The 23,013-nt window shown below is 43.9% G+C and overlaps 1 protein-coding gene across 8 annotated transcripts in view; it reads right to left on the bottom strand.

Annotated features, from left to right (window-relative positions):
* dgo (ankyrin repeat domain containing protein 6 diego) overlaps positions 1-23,013 on the bottom strand; it is a 138,146-nt gene that overhangs the window by 1,093 nt on the left and 114,040 nt on the right. For 6 of the 8 annotated variants that reach the window (XM_069122953.1, XM_069122949.1, XM_069122955.1 and 3 more), the window contains 5 exons: positions 3,508-3,717; positions 2,964-3,062; positions 1,386-2,543; positions 575-851; positions 106-345 (listed from right to left, as the gene is read on the bottom strand). In XM_069122953.1, coding sequence (XP_068979054.1) covers positions 106-345; positions 575-851; positions 1,386-2,543; positions 2,964-3,062; positions 3,508-3,717 — 1,984 coding nt within the window. The remainder of the gene's footprint in view (positions 1-105; positions 346-574; positions 852-1,385; positions 2,544-2,963; positions 3,063-3,507; positions 3,718-23,013) is intronic. The other 2 variants (XM_069122951.1, XM_069122956.1) reach the window with 2 other exon arrangements.

The following is a 23,013-nucleotide window of genomic DNA, read 5'->3' as shown; positions in this document are numbered from 1 at the left end:
AATAACGGAAGAAGTTATAAGAAATGAAGTAAAAAATAAAATGTAAAAAAGTATAACAAGATATGTAATATGTTAAAATCACACGATGGTTAAACATATCTTTACCTGATAACGAAGGTGAAGCACCTTTGCTAGAACCGTACATGCGAGTGCTATATCCAGAATCATTATGTGCGTCATGCAAAGGCGGTGTTGGGCTATAAACCGCATTACGGGACCTATATGGCATTCTGGCGATACTGTCGTAATGCACGTGCTCTGATATCACTCCTTTTCCAGAAATACCGCCGCTTAATGCTTCCGGTTGCTCGTCCTCGTCTCCCTCGCTACTCTCGCTGTCATTGCCTACATTTTAACATGGTAAATTATTGTAAAAACAATTTACCTCTATCGTCGACTAATTTATTGTCGACTAATTTATTGTCGACAAATTTATTCAGCAAATCGGTCACATACATAGAAATGTTATAGACAAAGTTAACAAAAATTGAGTTTAACTAGTTTCTTAAGGACTTTACAAAAAATTCGTTAAAGTGTCTGCTATCGATTCAAAGTGCATGTAAAGTAGCTTTACCTTCGCCACGCCAGCTGTTTGCTACACCACCTTGTGGTTGGACTCTTTGATTTTGAGAACACTGACTGTGCTCTGGACTGGTAGGTTCGCTGCTTCCAGAACGCGGGCCCCTCCAACCGTTATGCATGCCAGGTACTTGTTGAAATCGCTTAATCATCTCGTGCACGCTGCGTCGCCCTGAAGATTTCCACTCGTTCGACGTGTCCTCGTTCTTTCGCGTCGCACTACTTTCGTCCTGGCACGAATTTATGCCATGATCTCGAGATGAAAGATCCTGCTGACAGTTTCTTACTTTAAAACAAGCGTATAAGTACGAAGATATCGCTTACAGAGACTACAAAAAATATTTGCACAATATTTGTACGTAACAGCACTTCCGTATCGAATACAAACATCTCATACGACGAAGATGAAACATAGAATCTGATAAAAACCACTTGGTTGGGAAATAAGCGCGCGTGTGCCAATATTTTTCGCAGCCCTCGATCAAACGTTACATAAAGGCATTGGTTACGTTACATCACCAATCCGCTTTATTACCATTTTATCTTGCATCTTACCACGTTCGCAATCTGAACGACTCGATGAAAAAAGAAGGTAGATAAAACAATTAGCTCTGCCTGTAATACATACATCGCGCCGTTAAAACTCTCAGAAGGAATCTAAACACCAGAGGGTTCGATCCTATCTTCTGGTCGTAAACGGGACCCATGTACCATCCGCAACGTGTCATTAGTGTCTTGCAGCTTAATCAACACCTTCGTGAACGCTTAGCGTAGTTAATAAAAAGAACCATCGGTTACACACTCACGCGTTGCTGATGGACCTGTTGCCTGGATCCGATCGACGGCGAAGAGGCGGCGCCTAGCGGCGAGCTACGATCCTGTTTGATTACGCCGTCGAAGGTTTCGTTCAATCTGGCAGGCACGTCGAGTACCCTCAGCGTTGACCTCGAGACACCAGAACCGGACGGTAGGTCCCTCATGGACTTGCTGAGTCGCGGTATAGCAGGAATATCAAGATCGTCGAGGCTACCTCGATGAATCGGTGTCTCTCCGGGAATCTCGAAGCTTCTATCGTGAGGTCTGTCGTCCAGCAGATCCTCCAGAGACCTGGCACGAGCAGGTGGGAACTGTTGATCGTTGTTGAACGTGGCTTTAGCCGGTCTTTCGCTGTGTCTTCCCTTCCCACCTCTGGAAAGACGTTGCTGAAGATGCATGTGCCTCTCGTCGCACCTAGACCTTTCCGCCGCCACGCATCTCGTCAATTCCGAGATTTGCCCTCTGGTCCTCCTCTCCAAATTCGCCACCTTCAAGTCCAATCTCTCGTGCGCTTGATCTATATGAGCCTTCAACTCAGCCTTGTCCCTCTCCAACTTGGCCTCCATGTGCCTGAAGAACGGGGCACAGTAGCACGTGTATCCCACTCCCACCGGACCCTTCCTGATGTTTCCAGCCAGGTCCAAATAGTACTGTTCGCCACGGCCTAATGGATCCGGTGGCAGGGAATCCAAACGCGGCTGAGGAAACGCTTCCGGATCGGGATAGTAGTGGCAACCGTACGGTGACCACTGTCTGCCCATCACGGCCTTCTCGAAGTGCACCTTGTTCTGCTTGGCGGACGATTTGTGCTTCTTTTTCTCCTTCTTCGTGCAACTATCCCTGCTGCCGCTGGTCCCACTACCGGTCTTCTCTCGCTTCTTCTCGTTCTTGCTGCTGCTCTTCCCGTCGACCTTGTCCAGAGTCGCCGGCGTACTCTCCTCCTCGCGACTCTTGCTCCGCGTTCTGCTCTTGCTTCGCGCTTTACCGATTATCTCCAATATCTCTTGCAGGTTCTTGCGCCTGGCGATGTCCTTCGCGGTCTCCCCCTGCTTGTTCCGCAGGCTACGGTCGCAGCCAGCCTCCAGCAGGATCCTCGTCAGCTTCCGACGTCCCATGGCCGCCGCGATGTGCAGCGCCGTGTCGCCGTTCTGCGTTTAGAAACGATCGTTAGTCCTCGCACAAGCCGTCCTTTACCATGGGCATGGGGTTTTTACTCGTGTTTTAGCCGCTTTATCGGCGGATGCTTCTCTCAGATACCAGAGACTCGCGCGATCGATGCGCGCAGATACGAGGATGATCGTTCGACACAGACTTTTCTTTTTCATGTTTCTTGGATGGACTTTGATCGTGGAATATCCAAGTGGGAAGGGGCAGATAGAAATCTATGGGATAAGAAGGGTATTGCGCGAAAGCTTGACCTTGGCTATTTATAAAATTAAAGAAAATTCTGGAAACAATGGAAGAGTACGGGAGGAAAGTACGACCACACGTACAACCTCCTCGCTTTAGGCTACGCGAGAAAAGAGAAACTTACAACGACGTGGCAAGTGTTTCAAATTGTTACTTACTTTATTCTGATCCGATACTCGACAAAGCGCAGAGATCAAAATCCTCGTCACTCCGGCGTGTCCGTACCTGGCAGACGTATGCAACGGTGTGTCTCCGTACTGAAAAATCGCAAGCCTGTTAAAATCACCTGCAAGTTTCGCTACACTCGCTCTAACGGAATTCCAGAATCGAACAACGTTTTCAACAAACACGTACAATGGTTTTACACGAGTACACTCGTCGTAGCTTACTTTTCGCGACACTTACGTTTCAGGCACGCGTTTTTCAAACAAGCCTCGACCGGCTAAAAACCTAACTATCTCGTATTCAATTCAATTCAATTGTCCTATATCGAACCTTCTTCGAATCTCGATCGAACCCTTTTTGAATCAACCACCTCACCAATTATTTTCCGTACACGCGCGAAACGAAACACGAAAGCGCATCGAGCGTATTTGAAGGCGCGTTGAAGTTAGCAAACTTCGAAAGGCCGAAAGGAGGAGGTACGTACGGAAGAAAGCAACGAAGAGGAAACAAAGGGAAGAGATCGAAGCTGTTACTCACGTTGTTTTGAAGATCGGGATTGCATCCGGCCAGCAGGAGTTCGCGGCAGCTTTGGTTGTGGCCATTTTGGCAGGCGAGGTGGAGCGGCGCGAATCCAGCCAGATTTCTCGCGTGTAGAGGTGCTCGTTGGGTGCCAAGGGCCTTCGCCAGGGCGGCAACCGTCCTGCTGTATCCGCGCCACGACGCCTCGTGCAACGCTGAATTTCCATGCTGAAACACGCGCCGATCGATTGACGAAGTCGAACGAAGTACAAACGTGGCTCGAAGATGATACCGATCGATCAAAGCTTGTCCGCGCTTGTCGGTCGGACTGGATCAACAGGACGAGGGGATACGAGTCGGGAAAAGGGAAAAAAGAAGCAAAGGATTACTTACTGTTGATATAGACAGGCGCGGCGGTCTCTTCGTCGTATCGGATACGAAATCGGGCAAAACGACGACAGATCGTTAATCACCGTTCCAACTGTGTTCCTCACCGATTCGTAGCTATCTGTCCGACCACTGGTAATGACGATTAATTGATTTACTTTGCCGAGAAACGCTGGAACCGACGGTCAGAGAGCTTGACGAAGCTCGGGTGCAACGCGTACATCGTATCTTCTTCTTATTTATTCTACAGAGATGTATCCCGGCATAATTTATTCGCAGTCGTTTAGCTCTGTTTTCGACGTATCGATAATGCGCGACTGGTTCGGTGAATCAGCATTTGCCAGCGATTTAAGAGCGTCGATTTTTAGGAGTATCGCGAACAGAAGTTTACGGACAACGATGAATTTATGAACCGATCGATTTGCCTTAACGCGATGCTCGATCGAATCTTAACGATCATTTACACGAAAGCGTAGGAAAACCAGTATCGATGGAAACTGTTTCGTTTTTAGACGAAACAGAATTCGATAACGCGATTGAATGGAAAAAATCGCGTATAAAATATCGCGTTGACTGTGAATGCTTTAAACTAACGACTCGATTTACAGGTCCAGTTATTTCCTTACAAGCTTCGAAGGATCGGCACATACTTTACAACCTGGTCATTTCCCTTCGCCGTCTCACTGTATTCTGCGCGATAAAACTATATTTGCAAGCTGGTAAACATGTCAATCGCGGAGTTAAAGCGCGTAGGAACACGTAAACGTGCAGAAGGGAAAACCAGCTAAATGGAGACGTGAAATCTCGAACGTGGCTCGAGCAATCCGGCCAAGTTTATCGTGGGCGGTTCCCTTCAGGGTGGGTAGTGTCGCGCGCTGCGTCACAAAATGCCTATTCAATTTAGATCAGCTCTGTACGCGCTACGTTCCGTTCGCCACTCGTTCGGATAAACGTCCAAGATATGCCATTTTGCGAATTCGCGTATCGAAACGACGACGTGTCGCATCGTTCCCCCCGTCCTTAAACGATGTATTAAAATCTATAACGAAAAATAAATTGTAAAAAAAAAAAAAAAATAATCTCGCGACAAGAAAGTCACCGATCGCGTAATCGTATTTTACAGTCTTTTGATCCTGCGTTTTACAACCTTTTTAGTAGCAGTTTCGGCTGAGATTAGGCATTTACCGCTGTTAAAATCGTTGCATGAAAAACGAGATGTACTTACTTTCGATACGTTTTTGGTAATCCTCGAACGTATTTTATATTTGGTAATCGTTGGACCGAAGGATCGAGATTGGAATTCGAGTTGAAATTAGATTTCGTCGAATCGAGTGTCATAATCCGTGTTACGAGTGGCTCGATATTATGGCAAAGACGTGAACGAATACCGTTAGTGGTTGATGAGAAAGTTAAACGCGGCTGTCTTCTTCGATTTAATGGTAGACGTTATAGCTCGGTTTTAATTCTACTTTCATCTGAAACGAGAAGATTGAAATGTATAAAATAAACAGGACGGTCTAGACAAAGAGTGAGAGTGAAAAAATTGGAACTTTCAAGGGCTTTCTTTTCTCCGTACGGAAAATTAATTCGCACGAATCTGAGAATAGATTCGTTGTTTCTCCTTCTGGTTCGTTAAAACGAGATAACGAATTTAATTTCATCGGCGCGATGCGAAAATTATGTCGTTTTTTATCGAGATACTCTCTCGTCGCTGTATATTTAATCATTTACGCTCGATCACTTTGATACAAACGCTAAATGTTTCTCTTCCGACCCTTTGCGATAGCACGCGACTCGCCAGTTACCGTACCCGTTTCCCACTACTTCTCGTTTTATCATTGTTCCGTTGCTTCGCCATCGCGCGATCAATTTATAGCAGTCATTAGCCCTTGGTACCTTCATTAGAATGAAAAACTGCAATCTATCGTAACTTTTTTTCTCATTAGCCAAGCAAAATCTTGTTAGGCAGGGTTGAAGATACGTACATCGAATCGGCGTGGAAAAAACTCCACTCGTTCTTTTTCTTCCACGCGAAAAGAGGAAAAATCTGCAAAAACTACGCAACCTTAACGGTTATCCTGCGAAATAAAAATATCTTTACCGTTTCGAGAAAAACATCAACGTAAATAATCTTGCTATGGACGGTATTTTTTATCAGAAAACCTATGTATATGTAATTTGCTTCTAATTAGCATGTACGTACGTATGTAGAAACGAAATGGCCTATAACTAGGTTGTTAAATTCTTTGCGCGAAACTCGTGCGGCGTGCACACCTCGCGGTATCGCCGGCCTCGATTTTCTGCTTTTGCACGGACAATTTGCCGCTGGTGTCCCGCGGCGAAACACCCAGCCCAGGTATCGGTTTCACGCAGTGACGTCAATGATCGTAACACCGGCGTCTCGCCATCACGTTTTTCTCCGCGTTTCCACGAATACAAGAGAAAGAAATTTCCGCGAGGTCTTGGATGATGAATCTCACGCGTCGACCAACGACCGTTTCTCGTGCTTGTTCGCCCCTCGCTGGGTTAAAGTTGAACCTTCCGATACCATATTTACCGATGACTGGCTCACACGCGATGCGTTCGCGTGTACTCCGCGGTAAACGATTTAGAGAAATGCAGGAGGCTGCGGGTAAAAGTCGCAAAGAGAACGATGGCACGTTAATCGACGGGTAACTGTACGCGGCTATTATCGTAAAAATATTGGAATTAACTTGTTAAATGATCAAGGAATACTCCCACGACAGGTACAGACGTGGCGATTGGCAAATATAAATAGCACTTGGTAATTTCGAGATTTCAACCATCGGAATTTACAAATACGCGTTGCTCTTTCTTCTGAACAAATTGAATCGTACAGCCGACTGGAAACGAGTTGGAAAAATACAATTACGAAAAAGAAAGGAAAGCAACACTACTCGTACGAAACACGAAGCTAAAACACGGTAGCGAGACAGCTCGCTACCGTGAAACACCGACGAGAATCCGCCAATAACCGTACAGCTAATTCCAACTACGGACAGGAGTTCGTTAAACGCATCAGGTTCTAAATCACTACGACAGAAGACAGCGCGTAAGCGAACGTCTCTGTTCACCGATGGATATGTACACTTAGCGTGGCTTCCTCATTCACGTCATCTCACAATCGTATTCAATCGTACACAGCGAACGATACTCGAAGAAAATGAATTTCCTCCTGTTTTCATCGGAAGAAACAGCACCGAGCTACGTGATAATAATAGCCGGTGGTTGGCTCCATAGCTTCGTATGATTTATTATATATTTATCCAGGCTGTTGAACCCTCTCGCAGACGATTTCTCTGCGCTCCCTAGCTAGCCCGGTGTCTTCTTCTTGCTTTCGCTGTTCTAGGCCTTCGTTGACCCTGAAAGGCGCGATCACGACGCGTCTCGTCGGCCAAGCCAACGTCGATAGCTATATACCTGGTGGACAACGACGCGAGTAGGATGGGTCAAGCGTGGCCTTTCGAGGCGACTGCTCCAAGGGTCATCACGATGCTATCGCTCAACCGGAGGAAGAGAACGTTGTTCGTCGAAGCGCGTGGACGTACGTGCACGCTCACGGACCTCCGGAGGACTCGGAAGTCGCCGCCAGAACCGCCATGCATCATCCTATTTTTTCCTCTCGCGGATCCTACCTCGTGCATTGTCTTCTCTTCGCGTCAGGGTGGTTCTCAAGGAGAATCGAGGGTTCGTTAGTTCGGGGTGGATCGGCGAGTTTCTCGTCACAGAGAGAAGTAGGTGGATTTTGTTAGTTGGGCGGCTCTTGTAGATTCAGACTAATTAAATTGCCGCAACTGTTTCTTCAGAAGCACCGGAATGGTTTGTTTTTTTTTTTTAGAGAAATTTCTCTTTGTAAAGATTCTCCGATTCTCTGTAAAGCGTCGAGTCGTTCGACGAAAAATTCTTTAGAATGCAACAAGCTGGTAGACGTTGCATGGAGCAATTTGTAAGACCATTGTCATTTTCGTATCATACGAGTGGAACAGCCCCGAGGAAAACATGCATAATGTATTGTCATGGTGACTGCATCCAGAGCATCCAGATCGTGTCGGAATGTAACCTGTAAGAATTTCCTGTACCGTTCGCGATGATTATCGAGGAGCGTGTTCACGTTGATGTAAGCGAAGAGAATTTCGCGAACACCTACGTAACAACGAATCTTGCTCGAGTTTCTCTCGAATTTTATGCTGCACCCTCGAAAGCGTATCCATATCGTCCGAATACTAGGACATCGTTCATAGAATTATCTCGTACATTTATCTATGATTCTTCCAACCAGACTCTTTCACGCGACTCTTCGGTATCTTTTCCATCAGGAATATACCTGTATATAAGAGATTCGTGGAATAGGATTTGGTATCTTTCTCAAAGACCGGAATAGAAAGTATTTTTCAACAGTCGGCGTAATTAATCGACGTCGTGATCATCGATTACGTTTCATTTTTCTTCGAGATTGGCGCGCATTTTTTTAAAAAGAAGATGAATTCAAAAGGTATCGGCATCTATTACCAGGCTGGTGTCATCAACGGTCTCGAGCAGTATCCTATTACCTGCTCGTCAGTTCCTATGTTCCTTAGAACATTACACCTTTATTCCGTCAAGACCATCCATCTATCAGGACATGTTATGCGTAACAACCAGCGAACTTCATCAAAATCTCTGATCGACTCGCTGCAGGCTTCCCCGCCGAACGATTAAGAAACTTCAAGAAGACTAATCGCCAAAGTGAGGTCCTCGAAGCGTGCATGTCCGCCTGGAAAATCCTTAACAATCGCCACGAGGCCTTCAGTGCCATCAACTAAACAGTTTCAAGCCAGTTCGCGTTTCCTGCTTGTTAGATCGTCGGTGTTCTTGTCGGGACATTATGGCGTCGAACAGAAGGTTCGTCGATTTTATCGATTCTATCGATCGTGTTAAGCGTATCGGCCAGAAAATATGTTTCAAATGTTAAATTTTATATTTTATCCTCGAAATTATCGATGACTAACAACAGGGAATTGTACGTATAAGATGGCAAGAGAAAGTGGACCAATTATGTAATGCCTTTTTGCTTTAGGGAGAAGTCGCGAACCAATTTTCAATGCTAAACACCAACAAGTAGAGGGAGAGAGAGAATTTTAATAACTTTAGTCATTTTTATAAATATACTTATCAGATTTCTTTTAATCTCGGTTGTTCAGAATTTGATAAATATTCGTAGATTAATCAAGTTAATCGATAAGTTGGTTTGATAGCTTTGGGTACTATGAAAAGTAATCGCCGTTTATATTATAAAACTAGAAGCGTACTCGTTTAAAAAAGTTAACAGATTACCGTAAGGAATCGCGTTTCATTTATACCACGCTTGAATGAAACTCAAAGAAGACTAATCACTGGTTCGACCTTCGAGGTAAAAGTATCTATTTAAAAGAACGTATAAATTGCCATGAGACTCCGTGTTGCGCGTTATGCTACGTCGATTCCATCTATTCGGTAGAACTCACTGCGCGTGATAACGACTTAACGTAATTAAAATCTTAGATGCAATTTGTCTGGCGCGTGGTCGTCACACTTGTACGTTCCATTCGCATCAAATTCTCGCAGTCGTGCGAGAGTACCATTAAACAAAAACTATATATACGTACATATTTGTCGATCAAATTAACCAGCGTATAAGCGTTACAGCGAATACAATGACACGCTAATTTACAGCCGCTGCGAGACTTTGCCCGTTTCCCAAATTTTCTCGCAATCAGATTCTCCCGTTTCTTCTCGTTTCTCGAAATCCAAACGAACCTGCATCCTGCCCATTCACGGCCGGCATCATCAACTTCGATCACCGACATCATCCTCGTCCAACTACCACCGTTCACACATTCTAATCCCATGGTTGGCCGGTAAAAGAAAAACAAGTTGCGAGCAATCGCCACGAGGCAGATGCCCATCCCATCTCTGAAACGCTCTTCTGGTCCCATTTCCTGTTCGTCTTTCTCTACCTATATGCTTTGCGGTTCACGCGCGGACAAGAAGAAACGGCGCACAAACCGTCTACCCATGGTTGGCCAAGGAAAATCAAGGCGAAGAAAAAGAAGTCCGGCGATCACGCCTTTATTCCGGCCGCGCATCGATTCGATCGATCCATCAGTGGGTCGTATCGTGCGTAATAACGAGACGAGATAGCAGCGGAGGACGCGTGTGTTCGCGCTACGACGAGCGTGTTGCGCGCGCGAGAGTCGCGTGTGCCATGGTTCATTGACCATCGAGGCGTTCGCCAGCTACGGCGAAGGTTCCTACGGCCAGGTTCCTCTTCTCCCTAGTTCTGAGCTCGCATCGAATGCCGGCTTCTTCTTCTTCTTCTTCTTCTTCTTCTTCTTCTTCTTCTTTCTTCCACCACGGTTCCAGCTTTTTTCCCCTTTGTTGCGCGCGCAACCGAGGGAACACACTCTCGGGTAAGCACGAGTCTTTCTCAGGTAAAACGAGCGTGTGTGCGGTTTGCCCGACAGAATAAACCACAATGTAGCGGGCCAGGGGCGGACAAGGCGCGAAATCATCGCTCCGCAGAGCTGACATTCTTCTAATTTTAACTCGCACCCTTTCGTCGTCCTCTTTCGTCAAACGAAGAAAGCGGAGGATCTTTTGGCTCGCAGCGAACCGGTTACAGGTTGGTTGCTTCGGTTGTTTCAGACGCTTGAAAGTCGAAGCTGTCGATGTCACTTTTTATAGGTTTCGAAGTTTAGCGGTACCGTTACATCTGTTTGTCTTCCTAAGCGATATTTACTCGAATCGTTTGCAAGTTGCTGTAAATGTAGCCTCCGATGTCGAGGATACATATTTTAAAGAAGCGAATTAAAGAAACGCGCGTTGCGCCGACTCCTCGCCTCGTATCGCTGCTTTCTTCCTGCTTAGTTCGGTAATTTCAGCCTTTCAAATTGTACAACGCGACAAAATTTTGTTCTATATTTTCGACTCGCGTATGTACAACGATATCGTGCAGTTGTCGCGATATAAAGTCGTAATATAACTTGCTTCAGCGAAGAAAAGAAGAATTCGATTAGTAAGTTGGAAGAAATGGCAGCTGTGCCAAGGGAAAACACGGGTGGAAAATTTATAGGAGCAAATGAGCAGGTTGTAGGTTTAATTCATCGTAAGAATAGGTGGCTAACGGACGCTGTCCGATAAGCATCTGACATGTATAAACGGTCACCTGGAAATCCTGCGTTTCGTGATCAGATCGAGCCGGTGAAAATTGTTGCTTAATTTATGCTTGCTTAATAATGGTCCTCTGTGTTCCACCAAAGAGATTCTATTTCAACTTTCATATTTTCACACCTATATGTAGCTTACGTTTAATTAAATTACGTTTAATTTACCTTCTATATTTCACCATACAAGTCTTTACATTTACGTTTAACGTCCACGTCTATCGAAAACGCGGAGAAAAGCAAAACATCGTCCCTTCGCGACAGATCCACGCACCTATCGCTCCATCTTCTTTCCTCTGGCTTCGTTTCTCTCGCAGATCGAACTATTCCATTAAACCACTCCGAAGCGAACACGTCTTATTATACAAAGTGAAAAGCTGAATCTGGTATATAATGTCGAAAGGATTAAGTAGAAATTGTAAGCGTAAGTGCGCAGCGAGATCAATAGAATGTCACAATGGCCGGTGGTTTCCGTTCATCGACATTGAGACGCAGGAACAGGATCTGACGAATGCAAAGGGCAGATTCCTTGATGCGTCCCTGACACGTACCACTTGGAAAGCCGATCGGTGGCTTTGTAAAGAAGATGCTTGCTCCAGGCATTGTTGCATGTGCATAATATACGTCGGCCATTATACCAACTCGCGCCGCAAGTCGCATTTCTTTTCGCTTCGCGTACCGAAGCATTTTTCTTCGATTATTATTGGAGAGCCACGGTTGCTTAATAACCGTTTGTATCGCGTTTACGATTTGTATTTCCGTAATAATGTTATTTTTTATACAAGTAGTGTTTTACGCTATTTGTATATATATGTGCAAATATGAGTCCTTTGCGTATAAATTGAATTCAACTTTTGCGGGGCTTTGTGAAATGTATTATTAATAATCGTTTTCTTTTTTAAATATCTTCTGTTACAGAAGTCGCGTGGCTTTTTATAAAGCAGTTCGAACGAAAGTAACCAAAAATATTGCAACTAAGAGAAACTTTAACGAATCATCCGTGTTACGTTGATCGTTGATTCGTTAGTTGTTTAAGGATACTTTGTACACTGCGTTGGTATCGAAGAAGTTAAAGTTTAAAGAGCCGTACTACATTTATTTGAAACCCTGTTGCAAACCACATTTATATTCTGCCGATACAAAATTGCAATTTTGTGCGCCACCTGTTCGCGAATCATTTTCTTCAGATACAAAGTGTCATTTTTGATAAAAAATTTCCGCCGTGAATGGAAAACTTCCCTCATACAATCATAAATTTCGATCGGAGATTCTCGTCGAAATTTCTCTCATTCTGTTGTTTATTTGTTTTGGAAAGACAAAGAATAGACAAGAAGCGAAAAGGAAAAGGGGATGGAGAAGAATTATAAGGGAACAGAAGGAAGAAAAGGGAGGAAAGAAACGATTCTAAAATATATTATAATGTAATCGATATAAATGTACCTTTGCTCTTGCTTCTTCCAAAATTTCAGCAACGTTGAAGAAAAGAAAGAACAGAAAAGAGCAAAGTAATTCTTAGATGTACCACCACTGTACATGTTACGTACAATATCGTGACTGTGTTATTGGTTTATAGATCAACGTGTGGGAATTCAACACCACTTAAAAGAAGAGAAAAAGAAAGAATTTAAAGGAGCAGAAAGAATAATGGAGAATGCGAAGTCGCTGAATCCAGTAGGTGCGATATCTGATCGGTGGCAAGATTTAAAGTACACGCTGTGTTTTCGCAACCGCAACTCGTTCGCGGTTTTACATCCACCGAGGGAATTCAGAGATCGTTTTCAACGTCGATGTTTATTCGTCGTTTGGTTCTCCTTCGATGATCCAAGAACAACGCCTCGCCGATCTGACAAGCTTTACTACAAGACGCTTCGCCTCTGTTTGTTCGAGCTAAACTGGAACAATGGTCCACGATGTGACCACAACGACAGAAGGACGGTTATTGCTTGTAACTGTATCGGTAAACAGCTATTTTAAGAACTTACATAACTTTTTGCAAGAGGCAATTTTTGGTGGAAAAAGCGTCCTACTTTAGCAGAGAATTGGACGAACCTCGCGATACGTTCAAAATCCCTAGGGAACTCAAGGGAGTGTTTATCATAGTTCGGAAGAAAGTGGAGAAAACCTCGTGAAATTGATCAAATCGACGAACACACGGAAGGAGATTTAATCGATGCGACGTTGAAAAATGGAAATATGAAGAATTATCTTATTTGGAAGATTGAAAATTGAATTAAAAACAACAGAATTGTAATTGCGTTCTCGTATTAGGGAAAAGACGTTAAAAGTCTGTGGAAGAAAATTGTTATTCCTGCAACAGATCTACGACACATTTAAGAAATTTTTGAGACGTTTCTCAACGAAAGAGTTTGATTTAGTGGCCGATCGAACATAATCGATTCCCTTTTACTTGCATTTCCTTTCGAAGGACGTCCGAGACCGCTTCTTTCCGAGGCAGCTGCGTCGAATCACCGTAAGATTGATCATCGCTGTCCGTCCAGGCACGCTGAAAATTACGGAAACCGATTCCGGTTTCTAAGCGCGCATCTCGTATCTTCTCCGCGGCAAGAATCGCGAAAAACCGAGCACGCCGTTCTCCTACCGAGATCATAGCTGTACTCTTCTTTTTCTTCGTCTCCGTTTCTTCTCTTTTCTTCTTCTTTTTATTTGTCCGTCTGTAAAAGGATACTGCGCGCAAAACACTAAGTACAAAATTACCAAGGTTTACCAGACCTCCCTTATGTTCCTTTCTTTTTACCTAATTGATAGTTACGTCGTTGGTTGACGTAACGTTATTTATCATATAAATGGATACAATTAAGTGGAAAGCATCGTCGACTTATTAAATAGAAACAAAATCACTTGGGTGGTTTAAAAAGCGACAGTAAATGGGAGATTATTTTTGAAGATTCTTGTTGCCAATAGCCAAACTAACTAAACTAGTAAACCCGATGAACTGTTAATTCCAAATAATTACAGTAGCTGTCCTATGACTTTTACGCGCTGATATATAAATATATATAAATAATATTTCCCTCGAGGATTTGCATCTGTTCAGAAATACACATACATAGCGCCATAACGTTTCTGTGCACGCAACGAAACTCGAAGCGTAACGAAGCTCGTGCATTATCATTCAAGCGACATGCGTTTCGAAACAGAGAAGAAAGAGGATGTTCGGTGGAATTCTTTAACCAGAGAAAGAAGAAAGGAAAATAAAAGGAAGCAAGAGAGTTGCCTGAAGAGAAAAATCTGTGACGGTCTTGTTCTCCATCTGTACGTGGTTGCTTTGTATCAGCTTGGAAGAGACGTGCACGCGAGTAAGGACAAATGCGCGCACGCCCACGAAGCGGCAGCCACGCGGTTCTAAATCACCAGTAAAAGCTGGCATTGTTAACTTCTGACATTTCCACTGGTCGCAATGCATCAGCCGACACGAGTTATCTGTTTACGCAAAATGCACGAACGCCGTTTTCTGGCCGTTTAGCCGTGGAAACGTTGCGTCGGCTACTACCAGGCGACAGCTGCTAGTATTGCAAGGTGTTCCGAAATGAGAGCCGAGAGTGAGAGAGAGAGAGAGAGAGAGAGGAGAGGAGCGACGAAACTACTTCGGAATGATTATCGAAGAACGAGTTTCGCAGATAAACATGATGGCCATTGGGGAAAGATGGAACTTTACGAAGCATTGTTTTGTGGTTTTTGTACACCGTTCTCGGGAACTGTGGTTACCGGAGTTTGCGTGGAAATAGTGGCAGGAAGAGGATTGGAAATGCGAAGGTGGTGGTGGTAGTGATGAGAATAGTGGATGCTGTGAGAAGATTCGCAGAAATTCCTTAGAAACGCGGACATTAGGCTTGAAAGTTTCAAAATTGTAATGTTTGAAATTCTTTGAGACATCGAAAATTCGAAATTGTCGGGATTCTAAGATTCTCTGGGTTATAAGAATCGACAAGATTACCCTGGATTCTCGATACTCGTAACATTCTTACCCCGAAAGGTCCGCCATTATCCCTCTCTCGTGTCGTCGAGACCTGGGCAGGGTAAGCGAGTAATTTATGTAACTTATTATTCAAGGTCCACGGTACCGAGTCGAAGTTGTCGATCGTCGCGGAGGCTATCTATCAGTCCCGAGTCATTAGAGGAGTCGAGGCGGCCGCGATCGTCTCTCCTCTGCGAAGGATCATTACGTTCTCACATCGCTGCCTCCGCCTTCTTCCTTTTTCTCTTCTTGCGTAAGTCAAATCAGAGGGGAAAAAGAGAGATATGCCAGGATCGAAGGCTGAAAACGCGCCACCATTCGAACCTCTATCGACAAAGAAAACCTCCAACCGTTGAAATCAAATCTCTCGTTCGTATAATTACGTCGAGATCGGGCCAGGTTTATCGAGATCCAATCGCTTCGTTTTAAAACCAATGACGCTACAAGCTATTTATCGAACGTTATTTTAATTACTTTGATTACACACATTGGTATCCTTGTGCGTTATTCTTCATCATCGTAGCTGACAACAATGCTGTCGGATGCAGGTTAGGGTTTCATTTCAATGGAAAACGTTGAAGCGATGAAGGTATTTCATTTACTTTAATTATCTTCGTGAATGAAATTCGAATCCGATAGAAACTCTTTGATATTTGTCGAGGATGACCGATAGAGAGACGAGTGGATGAATTTGTAATAGAAAAATATATTGAAATAAGTACAGGTATAGTGTATGCTGATGCAGATCCTCGCTCTTTCAGTGTTACAATATAATAAGGATATAATAGGGAACACGTTCTTATATTTATAGCAAAGGACATTACCAAAAAGTTACCCTTGGTGTGTAGCTCTAGCCGAAGGCTACAAGAAACGGCAATAGAAATCTACTTATACTCTTTTGTTTTTACACCTTGTAATCCAAAGCAAAATTTATATTCAAGAGCGCAACAGTATGGACCTCTCCTTCTTTTGAATTTTTTTCACTAAATTCCATTCTTTTCTTTCCTTTACAAAAGAAAAAATGTAGAGTTTTTCTTGAAGCGATTACTTCAACAATATTCGATACGTAAAGGCGGAACAGTTTGTTATGCAAAGTAGAAAAACGAATATTTTCAGGGAATTAAAAGGAATAATTTATCGGCTATCTACGATCTCCGCTAATTCATTGTTACTACTCGAACACAGTAGTGCGACCACAGAAAACTTCGCAACATCCTTTTTTCAACCTGCTGCATCGCAATTAGATTCATTCATTCACGTCAGGACAATAATCGCAGAAATACCGGTTCCACCCGTTGCGTGTCGATAGATAGACATCTTGATAAACCATTGTCCCGGTTTTTCCTTCCTATTGTACGTAAATTAGACTCGCGTTACGCTATGATGCGGTTAGGCACGACTAATCCGCACCTCCGAACCGATGTTTCCCATCGGTCGATTCCTCTATGACTCTCGAATTATAATATTATCGTTTCATCGATAACAACAAAATAAAAGCGTAACGTAATATTAGATACACATATTACTTAACGTTCAAGCATATCGTAAAATTACGATATCTATTTTCGTATTGACTCTCGTTCGAGTATTCTACAATTTATTTAAACTACTTCCTAGAAAGAAGTAGCAAACTTTCACCTTCCGTAAGATCACCGTTATTAATTATTATTACTCTCGATACTGCAACTTTCTCCGCTAGTCTCGCCATTCAATCGCCATTAATTATGCGAACCGTTAAATCGTACGAACGTCTATGTTTGTACCCTCGAGTCACAGTACACCTTCTACTAATTATTTTAAACGTTTCTCATTCTGCCAGTCAGATTGCTCCACGAAATTTTATTTCTCCTAACTTTCTCTTTCTTCATTCCATTTAAATTTCATTTCATTTCATTTAAATTTCATTTCATTTCATTTAAATTCGCTAGTACTTTGCTTGAAATATTTTTCATATTTCTGTGATCTACACGAGGATCTCTATATTCTTAAATTCTCCATGAACGCAAAAAGATCTACTTACAAAAAGGTCTGCTTACGAATCGTCAGATTATTAACGTTATTGGTAAGTAAATTATCGTGCGAGAGGGTTTGGTAAAGGACAGGCAGATAATCCTGACGGAAGCTTCACGGAAGCCATCTTCTTTCTCCGCGTTTCGCGTCTCCAGACGAGGCTTTGGTGTACCGTTGTTCGGTGCCTTACCCCTGTCGCCGCGTTAAACGTCTGAAATACGCGTTGCAGCCGCCACGCTAATTAAACTATAAATTCTGATCCGGAAACGGCGCTGTACGACTCTCCAGGCCTAACGATTTCGCGAGAAAGCTTCTAACGAGGTGAAAAGAAAAGTAAGACGGGAGAGGTGCGCGGCCGACGATCTCTCGCTAGACGAGGCGGAGGACGACAACGGACAGCGCAGTCTATATCAAACACCGAGGCTTTAATCGGCATCCAGATCTGTTCGCGGAAACCGCGTGCTTTGCCTCGGTGTCGCGTCGCCGCGACACTCGCTACACGACCTACACGTCGTTCCAGTCACCGGTATAACGATGACGATCGCGTGGACAGTCAGCTAGATCGGAGCGTTCGATCTTTCGATCGTAGAAATCGGAATGACGCTCTAAATCTCGCGTTTCTGCTTGTAACCATCGTTCGGTGGCAATCGGTTCATTTTTATTATGACCGTTGAACGTTTATTTCGTAGGAATAACGAGTAAGATGAAGGAAACGCGTTGAAACTGCTTCTTATCTCTACGTAATAATATACTCCCTTTACTAAGAAATAAGATTGTTCATTCAGTTTAATAGAACGTATATTTGATAGAGCTTCCCACCTCTTTTTGGAATAAAAGAATTCAGTTATTCGTATTTGACGAAGCAAAGAATATACTAGAAGAGCTTTCGATTTTTAATGATCACTCTGTATATAACTATAGGCTGTTACTTTCGTAAGGTAACCTGTAATTTTCACCGAACAAACGAACAGATCCAGAGTTTGTCTGAATGCTCGATGATCGTTGGAAACGCGTGGTCATTATCCGCTTAAGGCAGACTTTCGTCTTTCATCTTCCGCTTTTCTTCCAAATATAAAACGCTCGTTACGTTTAACCAGAAAGAAGAAGAAATGCGATCAACTTCTCAGCAAGTAGGAGTATTGTTCCAACTCCCACTCGTTTCCTATTTTCTCTGAAAACTAAGATATTCCAATTACGCGTGCTTTGTTTTCCATTCGATTTAGACGAAGAAAGAAACTTCTTCGAAGAAAGAATTTTCTTCGATTTCGAACGATCGGTCGAAACAACCAGCGGCCATTAGCTACTCCCTGGAAGTAGTCTCTGGCACATTCGTTGAATTCGCGGTATGTAGATGTTCCTTTCTCTCAGGAAGATACATTACACGCGCGAGGCATCCGTTCGGCCGTTTCTTTTCCTCCGTGAGGCGGACGCGCACAGAAATCGGTGTTTGTCCGGCGAAAAGAATGCGAAATACCGCGGAGAATTCGCCGGTATTATTCACAGGAGCTGAGGGAAAAATGCCCCGCATTAATCGTGGCCGGCAAGAAGAGCCGGATCACCTGCTCGGTATGGCTGGTACACGCTATATTTCCATATACGCGCGCAGCGGGCCAGACGCAGCTGCCGCGATCTGCTTCCTCGGATGAGATCAACCGCTTGCTGCAGCCACATCCTCGCATTCTTTTTTCCCCAAGAATCGTCAAGTTTTTGATCAAAGCTTTTGGTCGAAGGTTCGGTCCATTTCTGACCGAGTGATCCTTGATCGAGCAATTTGTTTTTCTCGCAGATTTAGTTCTATCGTTGTGAGATAAAATAATTTGATTGTTATTTCAAACGCGTAATACGACGAATGGAAAAAATTATGGCTCGATAGAATCGTCGGTTCGTTTCCTGGCACTGTACGATTTTGTGAAATTTCTCTCGGTTTTAATTACGAGTGAGATTTCACGTCGTAAATTATTTTCCTCTGTATTCCATATTCCTTTAATGAGGAATATTCATTGATTTCATAATAGGGTAGAAGAAATTTAAATTTGAGATCAATTACGAAGAAATTGGAAATTGATGTTATGGAAAAACACGAGCGACTATTAATTAGCGATATAATGGTTGCGCAATGAAAGTTTAGTATGGAAAGCAGGGGATGTTGTTACGTTATTATCAAAGAAGATATCTTCCTGAAGGAAACGTTTTACCGTGTAAACAGGACGCGAGGGACTCGGTTATAACCCCAAGACCTAAAGGTTCAAGGTCAAGCGCATTCCTTACTTTATTCTATCGCCCTTTTTATCCCAAGCACCGTTCTGTACGGAAGCCGTGCCAGGCAGATGCAGATCTTTCCTCTTAAATCTTCGTTTTATTTTCTACATTTTTCCACAATTATCGATTCGATGGTTATGAATTTTCTATTAAGTTGCGTCAACATTCGTAATTTTATCGTTCAATTTACGTTCTCCAATTTCGCTTTTCAACGCCGTGGCTATGAAAAGGAATTAGAAGAAATTGCAAGAGTTCGTTTAATATCTTGTTCGTCGCTGTTCCTTCCATTCAAATTCCACAACTTTATGAAACTTTACCATAGACTATCTCGATCCTTAATAAATTAATTACATGTTCCGCGGTACAGAAACCTGTCCAACACCACAAACTTCAACACATCACTCACCGAACGTTCCTTCGTTACTATCAACACTCACAAACGCGAAACACTAAATGATAATCCTCGTAACGAACTTCCTACTAATCCGTAAGCCTTCTGCGAATGCAATTGCGCGCAACTACCAATGTACGTGGAGAGCGCCTTGCACTCGGATCGTGCGGGACCAAGCACGTTGTCCAGCGCATGTGGAACTATAACGGTCCGGGGCGGTGATTTTCAACTCATTTGATCGTGCGCACGTCGAACTCGCCAAGATCGATCCATCCCGGCCGAGTGCAAGGTAAACAGAGGCTGGAAGAAGAGAGGAAGAAGCTGGAAGGACGGCCTGGATGAAAAATGACCGCGCTGGATCGAGGTGGAAGGGAGCATTAAGAGGGTCTTAATCGATTTCGCGTCCTCGTTCGTCCGTGTTCTTCTTTCTTCCCTGTTCTTCTATCCCTGTTCCCCGGCTACGCACGATATAATCGTCCCGCCATGCAAATGCTTCGCCCTTCTTCCTCGTTCGACACAGCGCGACTCATTGTCGGTGGAGGTTGAACGACGAGAGGCTGGCTGCGCTGCATCGATTACACAGGATACGCGGCAACGCAAATGAATTACGAGTCAATTGTGCCCGGTTATCTGGCATGGCCAGATGCAGGAAGCGAAGGATCGAAGGGTTCTCTGCTTTCGTTGCCGCTCGTCTCGTACGTTAAACGGCAGCTACACGACGAGACCTATCTCGAAGAGAGTCCGCACAGTCCGGGTCTCGCGTGAGGCGAATCGAGTATCACGATACCGACTCGCCGTCGGCAACTTCGAAAGGGTGAAATATCCTAGTAACGTCTACAGGGTGTTCTAGATTTCAATCCACAAGATTTTTGCCAACGTTTGGCTTGGAAGGTCGTTTTGGGCAAGAAACGTTACACGCGCCATGGCTTGGTCTGTCTTCGTTTCCGAGGTACGATCGTTGTCGAGTTAGAACGTTACAAGAGGGAAACAGGCAGTTATAATAGTCAGTCGCGTTGGAAGTTAAGCAGCTTGTTTATACTACTTTTCCTATCGTATCTCGAGAACGAAGACGAGTAGGCCCATGGATTTTGCTACATCTTTCGCTCCAAGTAGCCTGCCAAACGTGTTGGAAAAATTTGTCGACAGAAATCTGTAACACCGTGTACGTGTACGGAAAAATGTACAAATATCAGGTATAGAAGAGTAGCGGCTATCGACGAGAGAGAAGTATCGTATGAAAAAGAAGACGATCAAAGAATTAGTTAACTGCTACGAGTATTAATGGAGGATTTGATCTTTACATGCCATAAGCATGGGAGATCTCACATTATAATAAAATCCTATGTAGCATCGTCGTAAAGCGGATGCTTTATTGTGTTCGGGAACATGGTTGCACGCCGCCAGAGCCTTTTCAGCCGGCGTGATCCGCCGGTATATACTCGCTCTCCGTTTTACGGTTTGATTATGAAACATGAAACCGACCGGCGACCGTGCGATCGACCAACCGATTTGCGATTACGAGCTCGATTTTTCAGGCTTTTATGGACTTCGTGAGAGATCTAAGTGGTTAGGTTCCTGGGTTTGGGGGTTCGCTTCTCTTGATGAGGGTTTTCGAGGACGAACGGGTTTGCTGAGATTGTGCTTGGGTTAATTGGCGATCGAGCGTATTGCTTACCAGTGATGAAATTATGCTTGGCCTAGGGTTAGTAAAAAGATTTACGGATAAGAAACACGAAGTACCAAAGTGTCATTTCTAACTAATTACGTTTATGCAGAAATAATATGGAGCGGTTGGTTGCTTTTCAAACATACGTTTCGAACGTAGAACAAGTTAAAAGTTAGAATTTCTGAACGAAATCTTCCCTCAAATAGCAAATGTTACCGACTCGTTCGTATAAGAGGAAGAATGACACGTATCAACGTGACAGTTTCCCATGAAAGATCATTTGCTCTATCTTGAATCTAGTCACGAATTAGAATTCCCCTTGGAAAGAGAGGCGAACGCGGAGAATGAAACGACCGGTCTGAAATCAAGAATCAGTTACACGCTGCCTTCGCTTCCTCCCTTAACGAACACCTGTGGACCGTACGCAACGAACCGACCACGTAAAAGAAAAAGGTGTTCGCTAGTTATAAATTTCACGCACGATTTTCCAGCTTCGATTCCACGGCTATGCCCGTTCCTCCGGGACATTGTGCGCGATACGTTCGTTGCGTGCAACTTACGTGTTATTTTCCCTTAGCGTTGCCATTTTATTTGGAGCAGCCTCTTCCCTCTTCTTTCGTCGCTCTTTCACGCGACTATTACGAGCGAAATACGCGTACGACACGCACCGTCGTAGAACCTTCCAACGACCTGGCAAGAAATGTAAATTTGTTCGACTATGTTTGCCTCGTGGCCTGGTGCGAGTTAAAGAAAACCGATACCGTGGATGCAACAATTTACCGCGACAATTATTGCAAGTTATCGAGAATTGTACAAGAAACGTTTGCATGGCGCGTTGCACGAGGGAATTGACCGTCTGCTGTTAGCAGTAACATCGAGTATCCGGTTCGTTACGCTTCTTGTAAGAGCCGTTTACACGGTTCGATTCATCGAAATTGAAATCGATGTAGTTTCATTCGGTCTTCGATGTTTCCAATCGTTGCTTCTGCGGAGGAGTTAATTAAGACTGCATCTGCCTATCTAATTATAATTTCAAGCTGCTATAAACGAGAAGACGTTTAATGTGAGAAAACTATAAAGAACAGAGTTGAACTTTAAACGCGTTGACTGTGCTGACTCGAAGTCGCCTGACCTTTCATCGCGACTAATATTTATGCTGTCAGGGAGGGCTCATTGGAGAATCTAAAACAATAATCAAACTCGATAGCATCGGAAACATAGTGATTTCTCTATTCGTTAATACTCCGTATCAATTACTCCGTTAATTCGTGCAAGTTTCGATAAATCTTAAAGCGATACCATATAAAGGAGAAATAACTCAATGCAGGCGTCTGGAGGTCGTAAAAGCTTCGGATAACGAGAGGTTGTATTCCGCGAAGAAGAATCGAAGCGCGAGTTGAGGCACGCCGCGCGACGTAGACAAGAAGCTATCGGATGGTATACTCTCTCTTTCGAGACGTGGCAGACGATACGTTCTAAAAATGGCATAAAACGGCCACGCAGCTCGGGCACAGCGTACGCGCTGCGATTCCGTAATGATGGAAAATAGTTGCATTATGTTGTAGCTGGTTTCTTGTTGTTACACGCGTTTCAGAATACGCCCGCCCACTTGCATCGACCGAGTAAACGAGTA

This window comes from Bombus flavifrons, chromosome 11 (assembly GCF_040668555.2).
Source record: "Bombus flavifrons isolate JBK064 chromosome 11, iyBomFlav1_principal, whole genome shotgun sequence".
Classification (NCBI taxonomy): Eukaryota; Metazoa; Arthropoda; class Insecta; order Hymenoptera; family Apidae; genus Bombus; species Bombus flavifrons.
This window is presented reverse-complemented; position numbering and strand designations above follow the sequence as displayed.